We start from the raw sequence: 19,033 nt of genomic DNA, 5'->3' as shown, positions 1-19,033 counted from the left end.
ATGTGGTTGGCCTGCATGAGATATGGCTCCGAGTTTTTTTCCTGCTGTGCTAGTGGAACACAAACAAACACTTCTTAGGGAGGAACCCTCACTAGCCCACAACTATTCAACCATTATGACTGCCACCCGCATCAAACAGACTTTTAAACAAGAAAAAAAAGGCCTCAAATAAATCACATTCCACTGCCAAAGCTGCTTTTTTTTCACATTATCATGAATGATGTGAAATGCAGAGAAGCTTGTCTACTTATTTTCTTCTTCAGGGAGTTGCTTTACTGGCAAATAACAGCTTAAAATGAGTGGAGATGTGTAGTTCCCGAAGTGACTGGCTGCTTGGTCATTTGAAGGCTGTACGTGTGAAAATACTGTGAAAGCTGTGATAATTCCATTGTGGTTAGAGGAAGAGATGGGCATTTTTGGTGTCATTTTTTTCACACAAACTTCTCTTGGCAGAACATCAAGATGGCAGTTTCGCATGATAGTTAAGATTTATGTACGCACGCGACACAAAGGCTGTTGCAAAGTTCTCAGTAAAATTATGCTACTCTATAAGACCTCATTTTCATCAGAATGAAAGTGTTGCAAGTGTCTTTTTTGGGAATACAGCAATCTCAGAATGCATTGTGATGAGCTAAGTAAAAAAAATTATAAATAAATAAAAATGGTACAAAGAATAAAGGAAAAGTTGACTCCAAATGTAAGCATTTTTATTCAGTTCTTAAAAGTATTGATAAAAATATTTCTTTAAAAAAAACTCATCGAACTTTTACCTAATGCTATGCTACATGCCATGTATTGTTTATTGATTTCTTAAACAAGTTAAGCGCAAACCCTGATTTTCAGTATTTTATTGGTCATGTCAATAAGTGACCAAAAACAAAAACAAATACTAACCACTAACCATAACCTTAGCGCTGTACATCCTAATCCATGGTAGTACATCCTAATAGATATTATTACTGTTTGCAGCGATCAGATCCACGATTTTTCTTATGTCTGAACGTGTCCGGTAGCTCTGTGATGGAGTTGACCAATGAAATCACCTGTGGGGTGGGGTTTGCACTTAACTCATTTAGGAAAAAAATAACATAAATTTTTTGCTTATTAGAGTATTAAGTTGTTAGCTTAGCAACATGCTAACACCAAACAAATCTTTTCAAAACAATTTTGATTTTGTCGTCATATCCCATTCAGTCCTTTTATAAGCAATACCAAATGCTCCTGAGGTGTCTGAACCACATTATCCAACTGGACCGTAAATATCTACTGATTAACTACCATAGTACAATACATTGTTGGAGAAACTAACCAAGCAGTCATGACGGTCTCGAAACCCTTAATGACATGCTCGCACCTCCGTTGTTTGAACCACATTGGTTAGACATATGACGACATCACGTGCAGGTGGAGTAATAACTTCTACTAAATCATTGATTCAAGAAATCCGAGATGCTGCTGTATCAAACATGGCACCTGACGACTACATTATTATTTTTGTTCCCTGTCGTTTTGCTTTATTTGATGTTTGATTCATCGTGGGTTCCTTGTTACGTTAGGGTGACCATACGTGCCATTTTCCCAGGACGCGTCCTGGCCAGGATTTGTTTAGGCTTTGTTCCGGTCCGTATCCAGATCAGATGGTGGACCTGCACCCTGAGACGAAACAAAGCCAAAACCTAGATATTTTAGGCAATATAGAAATCCTGGCCAGGACGCGTCCTGGGAAAATGGCACGTATGGTCACCCTATCTTACGTCATACCTTGTGCATTTATGCATATGCGGACTCTTCATAAATAGCGTTAATTGAGGGCGCGCTGAAATAAATATATATATATATATATTGAAATGTATGAATATTTAAATGGAACGAAATATATAGTATGTACTACATGTTAGCTTGCTCATTGTGCACAAGAGCATGATCTATCTAAGTCCAATTGTCATATTAGCAATAAACTATGCTTCTAACCACAGGTTGACGCTATAGTCCCAACCATGTAAGTTTGCAATGCTGTTTGTGAATGTTCGTTTGAACTAACGTTTTGGGAAACACGGTATTCTTGAACTATGTTTGTAATGACAGAACTTGCGACCATAGTTGACTAACAATGCTTTTGAGTAATGCACCCCTGGAAAGCATGTCAATTTGTATAACATCACGCAAACCACAAAACCTACATGTTCTATTCAACACAGTTCTCTACTTTAGATTACTATTGGTAAATACGTAGAATGGCTAGCTTGGATTATAAAAGCACTTTCTGCTTTAAAAGGAAGCTGCCTACTGTAGTATATGGACTGCAGACAGCAAGAATCCTCACAGCAGGGGTCACCAAACTCTGTCCTGGAGGGCCGGTGTCTTGCAGAGTTTAGCTCCAACTTGCCTCAGCACACCTGCCTGGAGGTTTCAAGTGTACCTAAGATCTTGATTAGCTGGTTCAGGTGTGTTTGATTAGGAATTTTATCAGTATTAAGAGATATCCACGCACAAATGAAAATTCTCTTTTTTCCTTCTCATATGATTCAATATGTCATTATGTATGTAAAACTGTTCCTTTCCATGCAAAAAGATAGAAAAGTATCTCTAAAACTGACAAAAAGTACAACAGAAGTACTCATATTACATTCAAAGTCATCTAAAGCCATATGAAATGACATGGAAAGGAGCAGCTTGGACATTTCTCTAAATAACTTAATTTGTGTTCCACGGGAAAAGGGAAATCGTATGGGTTTCTGATTAAATTAAAGTGAGTAGATGCTGACAGAACTGTCATTTTTGGCTAAACTAGCAGTTTATGTCATTACAGTATGTTGTATACTAATTCAAATAGTGTTGGTGAAACCTTAGTGTAAGCGATACATGAGCTTGTTATTAAATTCACATGTGTCTGGTCCTTCCTCCAGTGATAACTATCACAGGGTTTGATTTCACTGGCATGACCGAGTGGAAGCAAGTGTACGCGTGTATGTCATCACCCCTTGATATGTGTGTGTTGGGCACTCAAGTTGCGGTGGGGTCGAGTTGCACCTCTGCCACTCATTTCAAGTGTACCTAAGATCTTGATTAGCTGGTTCAGGTGTGTTTGATTAGGAGTTGGAGCTAAACTCTGCAGGACACCGGCCCTCCAGGACCAAGTTTGGTGACCCCTGCCTCACAGTGTTCAAGAGCAGTTTCAAATCAGTGCCAAATAATAAAAGAATCTGCCCCTATCGTCCTCATCTCTGCCTTGGGCTGTAGTCATGTAGGCCTTACATTAGACATGCTTTAGTACTCAGGGCAAAAATCTGCCCAAGCCGCCAGGCATTTCTCCCGTCCCTGTGCTGAGAGACCAGCTCAGCTCCGATCTCTCTCAAGCACATTTCTTTAATGGGTACCAACAATTCAAACATGACACCCCTTATGCCAGGGTTTATTAAGTACATAGCCCATAAAGGGATCTAGTTCGCCTCTCTCCACGTGTACATCTGTGGGAGTAGTATAGCCTTTTGGTTTGATTGGCCTGTTGGTTTTTGTGTTGCAGGAATATGTTTGATTTCTGCTGTGAAGAGTATGTAGGGTCATTATTGCAAAACAAACCCTGACAGATTAGGTCCTGAAGTGAAGTGGTCTTATATCACTCTTGCCATCATGACTACATTACACTCTTGAAGGTCCCAAAAGGGAGTTTTGCAATGCTATAGAAGAACCAGTTTGTTCATATAATCTTTCAGTGAAAAGTTCTTAAAAGAACCATTTTTTCCCAATGTGAAGAATATTTTAATAATCTGAACAACATGGAACCAATAAAGAACCTTTTTTAGGATTGTGTCCTATTTATTAGCATGACCGAGTGGAAGCAAGTGTACGCGTGTATGTCATCACCCCTTGATATGTGTGTGTTGGGCACTCAAGTTGCGGTGGGGTCGAGTTGCACCTCTGCCACTCACTTCCCCTCTCTCCATTTACTGTCCAGAATGAATTTACCCCAGCATGGTACTGGTTAATCCTCTCTATATATACACTGCAGTTTCCCAGAACTCCTCAGATGGTATCAGAGGGGGCGAGGGACTCCTGAGAGACTCAGAAAGTCCAGTTTGTCATTGAGAATGAATTCTCTGGGGAGCTTTGGCTGCTTCCTGCTGCAGGGGAGAAACAGAGATAAAGTGAGGGTCATGTGACTGTATGTGGATTAGTTTAGTGAGACTTCTGGAAGTTTTGGAGACCTTTTCTTCATATGAGCACATTTCTTTGTGTAAGCAACTATATTTTGCCATTTTCTTTTAAGAAAGTTGTTCCCAGGATTCTACGATGATGTTCTGGGTGGTGACTAGGGTTTTCCGAGTGGTTACTTGGTAGGTGCTAGGTGGTTTCTGTGGTGTTCTGGATGGTTGAGGGTTGCTAAGCAGTTGCTAGGATATTTTGGGTGGTTGCTAGGTGGTTGCTGGAGTGTTCTAGATTGTTGCTAGGGTGTTTTTGGCGTTTGCTAGGATGATGCTCTGCAATTGTTAGAGTTTTCTGAGTGGTTGCTAGGGTGCTGCTAGGTGGTTTCTGTGGTGTTCTGGGAGGTTGCTGGTTGCGAAGCAGTTATTGGATCTCCTGGGTAACTATGTGGTTGCTAAGGTGTTTTGGGTGGTTACTAGGGCGATACTCTGCGGTCGCTAGAGTTTTCTAGGTGGTTGCTTGGGCATTGCTATAGGTGGTTTCTGGAGTATTCTGAGTGGTTTCTAGGGCACTTCTAGGTGGTTTCTGGTGTGTTCTGGGTGGTTGCTAGGGCACTGCTAGATGGTTTCTGTAGTGTTCTGGATGGTAACTGGTTGCAAAGCAGTTGTTGGATCTTATGGGTTAGTAGGTGGTTGCTAGGGTGTTTTGGGTGGCTACTAGTGTGATGCACTGCGGTTGCTAGAGTTTTCTAGGTGGCTGCTAGCGCATTACTAGGTGGTTTCTGGAGTGTTTGGGTGGTTGCTAGGGTGATGCTCTGTTGTAGCAAGAGCATTTCTCTGAGGTGTTCTGGGTGGTTGCTAGGGCACTGCTAAGTGGTTTCTGTAGTGTTCTGTATGTTAACTGGTTGCAAAGCAGTTGTTGGATCTTATGGGTTAGTAGGTGGTTGCTAGGGTGTTTTGGGTGGTTACTAGGGCGATGCTCTGGTTGCTAAAGTTTTCTGGGTGGTTGCTTGGGCATTGCTACAGTATGTGGTTTCTGGGGTGTTCTGTGTGGTTGCTGGTTGCTAGGCAGTTGTTATTATATTCTGGGTGGTTGATAGTCAGTGTTCTTTGAGGTTGCCAGGACATTGATCAGCAGTAGCTTAGCTTAGTTGATAGGTGGATACTACTGGGTTTTCTAAATAATTGGCAGGACCTTACCAGGTGGTTGCATGTAGATGTCTCAGAATTATATTTTGATATAGCTTGAGTCCCTCATTCTCAAGCAATGCAAGTCTTTTTATTCCCCTTTAATATCCACCGTAAGTTACTTAGAAAAGTAAAATTGCATCTTTATATTTAGCCACATGATTTGAGGTATCATTCACACCCATAGTCCAAATGCTTCAAATCATTAACCCTACATATGAGAAATAGTAATAGTCATATTTGCCAATTTGGTCAACGGCTTAAAATACAGCTTAACATTTAATGTTGAGTTCTATATGTAAGTATGAAGATCATCTATGCAGAAGGACTCTTGTTCTTGCCAGCTTCTCTGGTTTCCTTTGCCTTTCATTCCATAATCCTCGGTAGACATGGGAAGTGTGACCTCCCCTCAGAAGCTTCCGGACAGTCATTAGTAGAGCCTTAAGGTGGACTAAGATACTGTGGTCTTTGAAGCATGAATTTGATCAATTTAGTCTTTGTAAATGACTAATGTTAATGCATGTTAATGCATTTTTTTTATAAAATGTTATCATGCTTTGCTTAATTGCTTTTTATAATGCTGTAATTCTATTTACATGTCAAATTAGTTTTGAAAAACACATTTTACGCAATACTGAAACAAAGCCAAGCCACAATTGTCAATTTTTCTCCACTGTGTATTTTAAAGTACTTGCATTCAGTTTGGGAAAGGACAGTGTTCCAGAGTTGAGGTCACATCCCAAGGGTCCACAGATTTAGATAAAAATGCATCGGATGGCAGCGCAGATCCCTAGCATGAAGGGCCTCGTGTCATAAAACCATTGGGTTTGTTATGGTACAAGATCACCAGAGATGATAAACCGTCAGAAACCCAGAGGAGAAAGAACAACTAGAAGACAAAAACAATATTCTTTCCACAGCGGCCTCAGCTTTCCTTATCATTCCTGGTACTTGTCTGTCTTTAAATGCTGGAACAGATGGGAGAAACAATAAGATAGTTTTGTCCATCAGTCTGTTCCATTCATGCGTATTTCTTCAAATATAAACCGTTTGATTTGTATTAGTTGGACTGGAGAAAGCTGAATATTAAAAGGTCTCAAATAACACTTCCTCTCTCATATCTACCTAGCCTGTCACTATAAATTTGTACTGTGAGGGATTGCGGGCTAATCCAAAATGATCCTCATATAAACAGCGTTCAGTAAAGAGCTGAACAAAGCCAAGTATCAGTTCACACTATCAGAAACTTTTTTTTCTAGGGGGAAAAGTATGAGAAAACCATTTTAGTCTGTCTCAATGAGATACTTACCAAACGACCAACCAGATGGTGGGAAATATTTTCAAATAATGTCTTTTTGCATTTCATTTTAATGTTCTCAGTTATTGTTTTACAAAATACAAACTATTGTCTAACACTCACTTTAATGATATCCAACGAAATTCCCAAATCTGCTTAACTGCTATGACTGTTGCAGGCCTCAGAGGTATTTATGTTATGTGTTTAATAAAAATATTTACCCATAGTTCTTTGGGGCTTGTTTATATCTGCTGCATTGAATCTAGCATTTTACCACAAACATTAAGTGGAAAAAGCTGGAAGTTTGTTAAAGCGCTTACATTGCAATAACAGGAAATGACATGCACAAAATTGGGGTCTGTCTGTCATAAACATAAGATAACGGTCATCTGTGAAGTGCATTCTCATAAAAATGTTGTCTTTGGATTCTGATTGTATTAAAAACATAATTGCCAAAAATACTCTTATAACTGTGTGCTAAAAATGAAAATTAGGAATATTTTGTATTAGAAATCAATTAAGGACTATTGTGATTTTTTTTTGCATTGTTTTAAATGACAATTAAGCTCATTTATGAAGACATTTTCATTACCATAATGCAATCCTCATTACACTGTAAAAAAAATTTTTTTTCGAAGTTGTAAATAAAACTTATTGGAGAAATAAACTATAGAAAAATACTACTTTTCTGTAGTTCTGCTTCAAATTACTCTTTCAGAGTATTTTTTTCTGTGGTTTATATATACATAGATGCCTAGATGCATAGTTTATATATACATACATAGATGAATAGATGGTTTCATGCATGCAAGCAAGAAAACTTTAATGCAAACACATTGAGTTTCAGGAACAATCTAACTGTTTTGAGCTATTTAATACAATTACAAGAGAACAGAAATAGTGCAAGACAACTGGTATTATATTTAAGACTGTATGTATATATATATATATATATATATATTGTTTTTTTACTTTTACTTCCAAAAATGTCAATGTTTAATATTTCAAATATTGCCTCTCCAAAAATAAATGAATAAATAAATAAAAATAATCAATTTCTTCTCACCTCAGGATCTCACAAATATACACCTATCCCCTACGAAATCAAAGAAAAATATAATATATAAAGAAGCTGCTGCTTTTTTAACATTTACATTTTATAACATTTTTCTTTGAACCCTCAAAATAAAATTAATCAGATGGCCATGAGTGTTGCGTTTTGATGGCAGTGCGTCACGTCGAAAACACGTCTCGAGACCCCTGCGTACGTTCTGTCCCGTTCCGTCGCGCTCAGTATGTGTGAAGACGTCTTGAGGAGTTCGCCTTGCCCATCACACCCCTTATATAGGCATATAAACGGTCAAATGTCGAGCAACAGCGAATCGCCACCCAGATCCATAAAAAAAGACCCGGGGGATGGAGAAGCAGCCGAACACGGCTGTTTCCAAAAAAGTATTGAATGGCCAGAGGAATTCGGTCACCCCTCCCGTGAAAATACGTATTTGAGAGCGCGCACAGGAGCGGGCGCTCGCACTCCAGCTCTGCGTTCAGTCCCAAGCGCTTCTGACCGTCGCTCCTCTGTGGAAATTTCACTTTTGCAGCCGAACAACCCATAAGCAGCCATGGATGCCATTAAGAAGAACAATCCTCATTACACTGTAAAAAAAATTTTTTTTCGAAGTTGTAAATAAAACTTATTGGAGAAATAAACTATAGAAAAATACTACTTTTCTGTAGTTCTGCTTCAAATTACTCTTTCAGAGTATTTTTTTCTGTGGTTTATATATACATAGATGCCTAGATGCATAGTTTATATATACATACATAGATGAATAGATGGTTTCATGCATGCAAGCAAGAAAACTTTAATGCAAACACATTGAGTTTCAGGAACAATCTAACTGTTTTGAGCTATTTAATACAATTACAAGAGAACAGAAATAGTGCAAGACAACTGGTATTATATTTAAGACTGGGGTTATTTTAGGGAATTATCACATTATGTTTGACCACTTGTCTAAGTGTTTTGAAATTTGTAATTTACAGACTGGGCCAGGTGCTCGGGCATTAAGACAGCCCTAAAAATACTCCGAGAAGCTTGTCTAAGGAGGGGTAGGGCAGACTGAAGGATAACAGAGCGTATTCTGTGTGCTCAATATCCCAAAGAAACAAACTGAAGCTCCTCTTGCATCTATCATGGGATGCATAAAGGCACATTCCTGAGCCTGTTGATGACATTATATTAAGCCCAAGCAGAGTTTTTGTTAATTCGTATCGCGCAGAAGTGTTGAAACAAAGGCATGTTTGAGTTCTGATAAGGTTCAGACCAGACCAGTGATGAGTTATCATGAGCTAATGACACCTTATCAGTCTAAACGTGTCCGGAAATATGAGAGTTTGACTTATTCTTATACTACTTCTTATAACACTTTTCTGTGAGTTTGATGGATCTTTTATCCCAAATAACTTGTTTAGGACAATTCCGATGGAGTAACCTCAGGTCATCAGGGTCAGAAAATGTCACCAAAATTAAAAATGCCATTTTAAATAATTTTATCACAAGAAATTCCATAATATATTCTTTTTAATTGCAAAAACACCATAATTAATTATTTATTTTCTAAACTACTTTAGAAGGTTTTTTGTGGGGACTTTCATTATTCTAATTAATCATTTTTCAAATTAATTAATTAATTTTGTATTAATTTCTTGTGTGTGTGTGTGTGTGTGTGTGTGTTAGCCATGGATGCCATTAAGAAGAAGATGCAGATGCTCAAGCTCGACAAGGAGAACGCCTTAGACAGAGCTGAGCAGGCTGAGGGAGACAAAAAGGCAGCGGAGGACAGGAGCAAACAGGTCTGCGGTTTTTATGAGGACTTTTAAAAGTTATCCATAACGCGCACGCGCCGTTCCCGTGCGCTACTTGATAAATGGATTATCATGAGTGGATTTATAGTAACAGAAGAAGGGTAAAAAATAACGAATTCGAGTATGAATCTTTTCAATGTCAATTAAAATGATGTTAATAATGTTAACACGACGTACGATGACTCGCCCTTTTATTGCCATACATCTAGTGCAGAAAAATGTAGCCATTCATTTATTAACCCTCAATGTTCCATTGATACAGGCTTAACTACTGTCTTTACTCACTGTCGAATAATATTTCTGTTTCAACTAGATTTTCATCAGTAGTAGCCTATGTTAATTCAATTCAAAATCGTTTAAATGTATAATGACTGCGGGTTGCAGCCTAACCTTGGGATCACGTAAAACTAAGCTTTCAGTCAACAGTTTTAGTATGCTATTTTTTAAATACTGTAGTAATTATAAAATGAAAACCTTGTGTTTTCCCTGACCAAATCAAAACTCGTTTGGCAGATAGGCCTATGATTGATGCTTTAACCCTTTGTGGTATCATGAAGTACATGAACTTTTAAGAAGTATGATCCCAACAAAGCACATTGTAAAAAAAAAATTAAACAACCATGTTAAGTATATTTTTGAGCTATTAAAAAGGCCTTTGGGTCTCCACAAACTGAACCCCATGAAGGGTTAAAGAGCATGTTTAGTAGGCTATTTGTAGTAGACATATTTATTGTTTTAATAGCATTTCTAATAAAAGTTTACCTCGTTTGTTATGAAAACTGTCATTTATGCATGTGTAGTTAGAAGACGAACTAATTCAGTTGGAAAAGAGGTTGCGCGTAACGGAGGACGAGCGTGATAAAGTGCTTGAGGAGTACCAGAGCGTCGAGGAGAAGCTCCTGACCGCCGAGGAGGTCGCCACCAAGGTATTTTCCTGAGTGTTCATGTCTGAATCTTCCTAACTTTTCTTTCTTCCCTTCCCTTCTCTTTCTCTTTCTCTGTCGGTCTCTTTGCCCGCCACACCACGCGCACTCTGCTTCCCGCTCTTCACTGCTGTCAATCAATCACTCAAACACGCGCAGCTTGAGGATGACCTCCTGGCACTGCAGAAGAAACTGAAGGGCACTGAGGATGAGCTCGACAAATATTCTGAGGCTCTTAAAGATGCACAGGAGAAACTGGAACTGGCTGAAAAGAAAGCCGCAGATGTGAGTATATGGAGCATCACCGCTTTCACGCATCTTTTCCTGACACTTTTGGCATGCCACGCCTTTATTACTTACAGATAAGAGTCTGTTGTCAGTTGTCATATTTGAGGATGGTTGTTAATATTGCTTTCGGACCCTGGTTTCTCTTAGCCTATGAAACTTAACTTTTTTCCTCAGGCGTGAAAATAAAGTGACTCGTGAGCTATAAGACAAAAAAGTCGTCTGTGGCATGGTAGGCCTATTATAAACACAATCCGCATATCTCTGACCAAACATGGTGTATTAGTATAGGTATGCAAACATAAATACACGATTTTAATTTACAAGACGTGCATTCCAAGAAGAGAGTGAGCAGGCCGGCTGTTATATTTAGCCTAGTGCTTTATATGGCCAAGACTCAGATCGACTCCTTGGGCTCTGCCCTTGAGACTGGTCGACTGGAAGTCTTTCTTTAAAAATTGCCATTGATTCTTTTAGTTTCAAAACTAAACTGTATCCTGAGAAGTGCATGAGTAGACGTTCCAAAGTCTTGACAAGTATTTGCATAGCTTTGCATGATACAAGATAGTCCTCTGACCATCTAGCTCGAGCTTCAAAGAATCATTTGAACTTTTTTATGTTTCATTGATTCGTCATGCGTTATTCAGTAATTGAGAGATATTTAAAATAATATAGGCCTATGTGAGTAGAAATTGATTTTAACTCTTTTGTTGTGTTAAAATAATAGATCTTTGTAGTTTGTACTACGGTCTTGAATAGTGCACACTTGGACTCCCCCTCTTGTACATCAACAGAACTACAGTAAGGTGCTACGTTGTACTTAAATTTCAAATAAAAATTATTTTTAACATAAGTATAATAGTAATATAATATTATTGATGTTAATAAATTATATAATTATTTCAATATTATTTCAATAATATATAGTAGTATTAGTATAATTAAATTATAGTTTATTCTAATAAATTTGTTTAATAGTAAACAAATTACTATAATCATAACAATGTAATATTATTGTAACTATAATATTATTTTTGTTATAATATCCATGTAATACAATATCAAATTAGAAGAATCAGAATCAGAAAGAGCTTTATTGACAAGTATGTTTGCGCATACAAGGAATTTGTTTTAGTGTCACAAGCTTCCAGTACACAGAGACAACAACAACACACAGACAATAAAAATAAGATGAGAATAAAAATACACACACATGTAAATATAAATAGACAAAAACAGAAAAAATAAATAAAATGTAAAAATTAAAATATATATAGTATATAAAATGTATACATTTAAAATACTAATATAATATTATTAGTTAATGTTAGTAAATTATATATTATATAAATATAATATTAATATAATATTTAGTTAATGTAATAGTAATAAATTAATATAATCATAATAATGTAATATTCTGAGAATACTTTGTTTTTGTCATAATATCTATGTATCACAATATCAAATTGTTATATCTAGCTAGCTAGCTAGGCTATCTCTCTCTCTCTCTCTATATATATATATATTTAAACAATTTGATATTATTTATTAATGTCAATAATTACATTAATTTACTATGTAATATATATTATATTATTATATAATTGTATAATTATAATCTAAATTACAATTTATTCAAATAAATTAATTAAATTGTAATAAATTAATGTAATTATAATAATATAATATGAATCTTAGGTCGAATGTGAATCTCTGGTCGATGCTGTAATTATCCCTATAGAGGGCGCAACAGAACTAAACAACTACATTCGAGGCACAGAACAACGCGCCCCCTCCCCTTGAAGCTATTCTATATTTAGCAGCTCAGTTTCAGCACCAGCACTCCAGTCAGTTACCCATCAGGCTATTGATTAACGCATTCAGGTGTGCAACAGGTGCAGGATGTAAACATGTATTGCACATCCTCCAAATGACTTTGAAGTAAACTGCTATTTAAATGATTTGATCAAATATGTTTTTCATGAAACATATTAAACATGCACTGCAGTTCACCTCTTGTATGTCTCACATGGAAATACTGTTCGCTGAAAAGCGGCAGATAAGCCCTAGTTCATGGCAATGACGTCGTTTGGGGCTCGCCTATGAAAACATGGTTACTTCCGGTGTGATCTGAAACGTCGCTCCGCGTCTTCGCGCACACACAAATCAGGGGCAGCAGCGTCTCTGAGCTGTGTTCATCTAAAGGAAACGCGTTCAAATACGAGGCTTTTAGTGGTTACTTAGAATAACAATGGCGGCTACATCGCTGGAAGCAGTCAAACGGAAAATAAAACTGTTGCAAGATCAAGCGGACGGCGCTGAAGAGAGAGCGGAGAAACTGCAGAGGGAATTGGCGCTGGAGAGGAAAGCCAGAGAAGCAGTAAGAACGCCGAATGATACAAAGTATAAAGTGCATGTGTTGAAATGCGCCGCGCTGCAGTGTAACGTCGCTCGCATTCCAGGCGTTCCTATGTGCGTGAGTTCATTTAAACAGCGGCGTATAGAACGGATACGATAGTGCGCGCGGTGATGTGCAGCGTGAACGTAGCGGAACTTCTCAGACGCCCTCTACGCACTGTTTACCAGCCCGTTAAACGGCGACATTTGTATCACGCCCGTTTTTTAATAACTTATCAGTTCTTACTTCCAACAAACAGGAAACGCGAATTAAATGTCTGCCAGTGTGATTATAAACTGACGCATGTAAATAGAGTTTAAAGGTGCTGAATAATTATATCCGATTCGTATCCGAACGAGTTGTTCATTTGAGTCGGATCTTGAAAATGAATCGGTTAAACCGGTTCACCAAATCGGTCTGATTGATTAGTTCACGAATTCGAGCAGTCAAACGGAAAATAAAACTGTTGCAAGATCAAGCGGACGGCGCTGAAGAGAGAGCGGAGAAACTGCAGAGGGAATTGGCGCTGGAGAGGAAAGCCAGAGAAGCAGTAAGAACGCCGAATGATACAAAGTATAAAGTGCATGTGTTGAAATGCGCCGCGCTGCAGTGTAACGTCGCTCGCATTCCAGGCGTTCCTATGTGCGTGAGTTCATTTAAACAGCGGCGTATAGAACGGATACGATAGTGCGCGCGGTGATGTGCAGCGTGAACGTAGCGGAACTTCTCAGACGCCCTCTACGCACTGTTTACCAGCCCGTTAAACGGCGACATTTGTATCACGCCCGTTTTTTAATAACTTATCAGTTCTTACTTCCAACAAACAGGAAACGCGAATTAAATGTCTGCCAGTGTGATTATAAACTGACGCATGTAAATAGAGTTTAAAGGTGCTGAATAATGATATCCGATTCGTATCCGAACGAGTTGTTCATTTGAGTCGGATCTTGAAAATGAATCGGTTGAACCGGTTCACCAAATCGGTCTGATTGATTAGTTCACGAATTCGACTGAAGTGCTGTGAACCGTCTAAACGACAGTTAACTGACTTTCTCTTAGACCTGTCCGACTCATAATAGAGCGAATTGATAGACGGGAACCGTTTCGTTCGAACATGATCGATTCAATTAGTGACCTGATAATGTAAAGGGAAATGATATCAAGCATTCAAAATCTGTTTTAAAAAAATATATAAATTGCAGAAACTTTCAGCTAGGAGATTAAAAATACATTTTGGACTAAATTTGTAAGTTTGTTTACTTTAAATGCAAAGTCATGCTAGAGTTTGACTAATTTTATGAACTGAATCGTGGCTGCAAACTGAATTAAGACTAATGAAGTTATATTAAAAAACACTCATATTTAAATAAATAAATAAGGAATCTCTGTGATTCAGACTCTGTATTGAAATTACGTCTGAATGTCTAAGAATTATTAGTGAGTCGTTTTTGAAACGGTTATTTGAATGGAACCGTTCGAAAGAATCGATTCTCGGAAATGAGTCGGACAACAGAGTTGTTTTCACCCCAAACTTTGAGATTGCTGACGATATCTCTGTGCAAGGCACATCCCTGTGTTTTCAGTCTGTTCTCTTGTTGGTCGTAATTGGAGAGTCTGGTTATAATCCAGCTAGTTAAATTGTACTCCTGTGAATGGGTCCTTGTTTGATGACTTTTATGTTGAATCAGAGGCTCTGAGTGTAATCATTTTAGGCTAATAGCCTACAGCAGTTCAGTAGTGATCCTGGACAGAACTGTTGATGTGGGCTCTGCTGTAGTGGTTTTATCTTAATGAATAGGAGAGTTGTGCTGCTTCAGGCTCTATGTTGACATCTCAGGAAGTATTTGAGCACTTTCCCTTATATGGCCAGTCTGCATCGTCACATACAGTGCGACTCATCTTAGTCATGCTGAAATAAATAGTGATGGCTCTAGTTATAGATATGTTATAGTTATATCTAGGGCTAGGCGATATGGCCAAAAAAAAATCACGATAATTTTTTTCATATCAGTCGATATCGATCATTATCACGATAAATGTCAAATCTTTATTTCTTTCAAGTTTAAAGCCAGATTTTTGTTCCAAAGTGAAAGTTGTAGAAACCAGACCATTAATTAGGGCTCATCATGATGATTTAGCAAATTAAATGGAAAAATAGACAAATTAATTTCTTAGTTTCTGCATGTTCTAGTGAGTGATATTGTTTCAAATAAAGAAACCGGTTTAGGTTGCCTGATAATATTACAATATTATAATATAATATTATAATATGTTCCTATGGCTCAGTGGTAGAGCATTGCGTTAACTGTGCAAAAGGTTGTGGGTTCGATTCCCAGGGAACACACATACTGGTAAAAAATGTATAGCCTGAATGCACTAAGTCGCTTTGGATAAAAGCGTCTGCTAAATGCATAAATACATTTTTTTTATTATTAATTATATTAATAATAATATAACTTTTTTGTCTCTTAGAAAATGTAATGAGTAAATCCATGGTAAATGATGGCGATGTGTAGATTGAAAAGCCTTCTGACTGTATCATTGCACACAGTGTTTCTCCTGTTTGGCTCTAAACTAGTTTAAATCACAGAGTCATTTGTGTTCATCGCTGAATTCAAGCGCTTCACACTGGATCTCACAGCGCTGTTTAGTGCTCACGTGACCAATTAAACGCATCTGCTCTAGTTAGCTTGCGCCGCGCGGCAGCTTGAACTGTGATCCGAGCGGATAAACGGTCCGAGTGGCGCGATTCAAATGAGTCGCGCTGTTTCGTTCCGCTTTTGGCGCATAAACATTGTCGAACATTTATCAAACTCTTCATATCGTTTTATCGAGGAAAATTATATTGCGATAATTATCGTTATCGAATTATCGCCCAGCCCTAGTTATATCTACCTAGTTATAGATAGATATATAGATATCTAGTTATGGCATTGATAATCAGTCTCAGTCTTTTCTAAACAATCATACTTAAGACTCTGGGCCCTTTAAGGAAATGTAGCAGTTCAGTGCTGCCTGTCAAGGTTATCTGTATTGCTTTCTAGTTTTTCATATCTCAGCTGACAATATAACATGCACTTTGTCCCACGTAAGGCCTTTGCTTATCGCTGGACTGGGACTTAAGCAGAGATTATTTGTTATGCATGCTATAAAAACATAAATATACACTTCTTTTGATGATGTAACAATATTGTATATTTTAAAATATCTAAAAATATATAAATGTCAATTCATTTAGCATGAGTTAAAAGCCAGTCTTATAGCCCAGATTTTTTATTGGATGTAATGTGGTGACAACACATTGAAATGTCAAAAGTTGAACAAAAGTAATGTGGCGGATGAGTTTGTTTAGGGCTGGATTTCACTACAGATGTTCACATTAAGTTTGATTCTGATTCAGAAGCTTTTGATTTCAATTTGATTCAGGTCCGATTCTGTTTTATTAGATTCTGATTCATTTAGGTAGCCTATATTACAATTAAAAAAATTTTGAATTGTGTGTGAACATCTGATCTTGAGCATTTATGCCAGTTCCTCTGTGCTCTTCAAGGCTGAGGGTGATGTAGCTTCCCTGAACAGACGTATCCAGCTGGTTGAGGAGGAGTTGGATCGCGCACAGGAGCGTTTGGCTACTGCCCTGCAGAAGCTGGAGGAGGCCGAGAAGGCTGCCGATGAGAGCGAGAGGTTAGTACAGTACTGTGACACTCAATTTACCATAACAAAGAATGGTGTAGTACAGTCTATCCCGTTTTATAGTGAAATGAAATGCGGTAGAAAAGTCTACTGACAACCTGCTTTACAATTGTGTAGATATATCAGCAAGGTCATTGCTGTGCAGGACTAGTGGAATTTTGTGAATGAAGCTTAAGAGTGAATCATTCATGTTCACTTTTCATTGGCGTTTTCACTTACATTTTGAGATTTTCATTGAGAAGACTGACTATAGCATAACATTTTGAGTGTGAGCTGAGGACCATTTGATTGGTTGGACTTACTGAACGAATATGCTCTTCATTAAATTAATCGATCACACTCAAAACAACTTACTTGTGCGCAAACTGTCTGAACGAATCTCGTGTGTGAATGAGCAAAATGAATGTGGTATCTCATCATCGTAACTCATACACAGTAAAATCATCATAACTTGATTAAGCATCTTTCTTGTGAGTGAACCGAATAACGCAGTATTTTGTTTGTGAAGAAACCGAATAAATGCAGTATCACGTTTGTGAATGAACTGAACCAAATGAATGTAGAATCTTGTTTGTTGGCAGTCCAAACCTAATGAATTTGGTATTTTGTTTGTGAGCAAACTAAATAAACAGTGTCTTGCTTGTGAATAAATTGAATTAACGCTCCATTTTGTGTATAAACAAACCAAATGAATGTAGTATGTCGTTAGTAACCGAATGAACGCAGAATCTCGTTTGTGAACAAACCGAATGAACGCAGAATCTCGTTTGTGAACAAACCGAATGAACGCAGAATCTCGTTTGTGAACAAACGAAACTGAATGGACACAGTATCTTGTTTGTGAGCGAACCAAATAAACGCAGTATCTATTCTAACTTGTGGCTGAATTGAATGAACATGGTATTTTGTTTGTAAAGAACCCAAATCAGTGTGGTGTTTCATTTGTGAGCAAACTGAATGAATGCAGTATCTTACTTGTGAACGAACCAAACTGAATCGAATGTAGACAGTATCTTGTTTGTGGGTGAACCAAATAAACGCAGTATCTTGTTTGTAAACAAACTAAACCGAATAAATGCAATATCTCACTTGCAAATGAATTGAGTGAATGATTCACTGGCTCGTTATTGAACAAATCCTTGAATAAATCATTTTGGTGAATGATTAAACTTTTTCAGTCACTGGGATGAATCAAAATCACAACAAAACAACTTTTTCTGCATGTGAGACTAAAATTATTTATAATAATTATCTGGTTTATTTTTATCTTGACTGTAACACATAATGTGAAGCTGATTCCATACTTATTTAATTTGTACTATTAATCTTATCTTGTGCATCACAAGTTACAAACAAACAAAAAAATCAAATGAAGGACCTTTGAATACTTATTTAATTCTCTGGATTGTCCAAATATATACATTTATCTCATGCTTATTAAAACACATACAGTGCATGTGTACAGTGCTATAGCATGCAGTGGTAATATAAAGTAAATTGCAATTAAGTGTAGCATTCTGTAGGACTGTCAGTCTGATACACTGAAGCAGAACAAGTCAGTTGAGCAGGTCCACACCCCGTCCCTCCCCCTCTCGCAGTAACTGTGGTTATTGTGTGCAGCGCCGATGTGTTGCTATTGAAATGACAACATGCTGCCACTTCCTAGCCTGCACCGCACATCTGGTGCCCTGCATAAAGACTGTTTGCGTGTGCTGAGGAAAGTCCATATAATTTGCTAATCACCAGCACCGCGACCCTACAGGAGTAGTTCATAAACTTTATAGTTATGTTTCGGCAAGCATCACTATTATTATTATTGCTTTTCAGTTGTGGGTTTATTTATTTTAGTTTTAATTTGAAATATATTTTAATATATGTTAATAAAACATTTAAACATTTATGTTTATATATATATATATATATATACATGTATGAAGAGTTAATTTGCAAAACCGGTAACGCCATTTTTATTTTATTTTTTTCAGAAATCGTGTTTTTTTTTTTGTTTTTGTTTTTTCGCATTCCAAGTAATATCAATCAAACTGCATTTGGGTTGTTTTGATTAAGTAATAATAACTTAAACAAATACAGGTAATTTACAAAATTAAAGTTCATTGAAAGTGTTTTTTTTTTTGCGTATTAAAAGTTTGTTTTATAGCAAAAGCAGATAACTCCAACAGTCGTTTTTTGGCAAAAGCAGATAACTCCACATTTCATGTTTTAGAGTTAAAAAAAA

At 37.3% G+C, this 19,033-nt stretch overlaps 1 protein-coding gene across 11 annotated transcripts in view; it reads left to right on the top strand.

The window, feature by feature from the left end:
• The first annotated feature begins 9,369 nt into the window (after nucleotides 1-9,369).
• Nucleotides 9,370-19,033, top strand: part of LOC107739081 (tropomyosin alpha-1 chain-like) — a 25,419-nt gene continuing 15,755 nt past the window's right edge. For 6 of the 11 annotated variants that reach the window (XM_016551068.1, XM_016551070.1, XM_016551064.1 and 3 more), the window contains exons 1-3: nucleotides 9,370-9,483; nucleotides 10,578-10,703; nucleotides 16,655-16,788. In XM_016551068.1, coding sequence (XP_016406554.1) covers nucleotides 9,370-9,483; nucleotides 10,578-10,703; nucleotides 16,655-16,788 — 374 coding nt within the window. Of the gene's footprint in view, nucleotides 9,484-10,295; nucleotides 10,422-10,577; nucleotides 10,704-12,830; nucleotides 13,087-16,654; nucleotides 16,789-19,033 lie in introns of those variants that run through there. The other 5 variants (XM_016551071.1, XM_016551069.1, XM_016551074.1 and 2 more) reach the window with 4 other exon arrangements.

Source organism: Sinocyclocheilus rhinocerous, unplaced genomic scaffold (assembly GCF_001515625.1).
Source record: "Sinocyclocheilus rhinocerous isolate Xijiao unplaced genomic scaffold, SAMN03320098_v1.1 scaffold675, whole genome shotgun sequence".
NCBI lineage: Eukaryota > Metazoa > Chordata > Actinopteri > Cypriniformes > Cyprinidae > Sinocyclocheilus > Sinocyclocheilus rhinocerous.
Note: the sequence above shows the minus strand (reverse complement) of the source record. Positions and strands in the feature narration are given on the sequence as shown.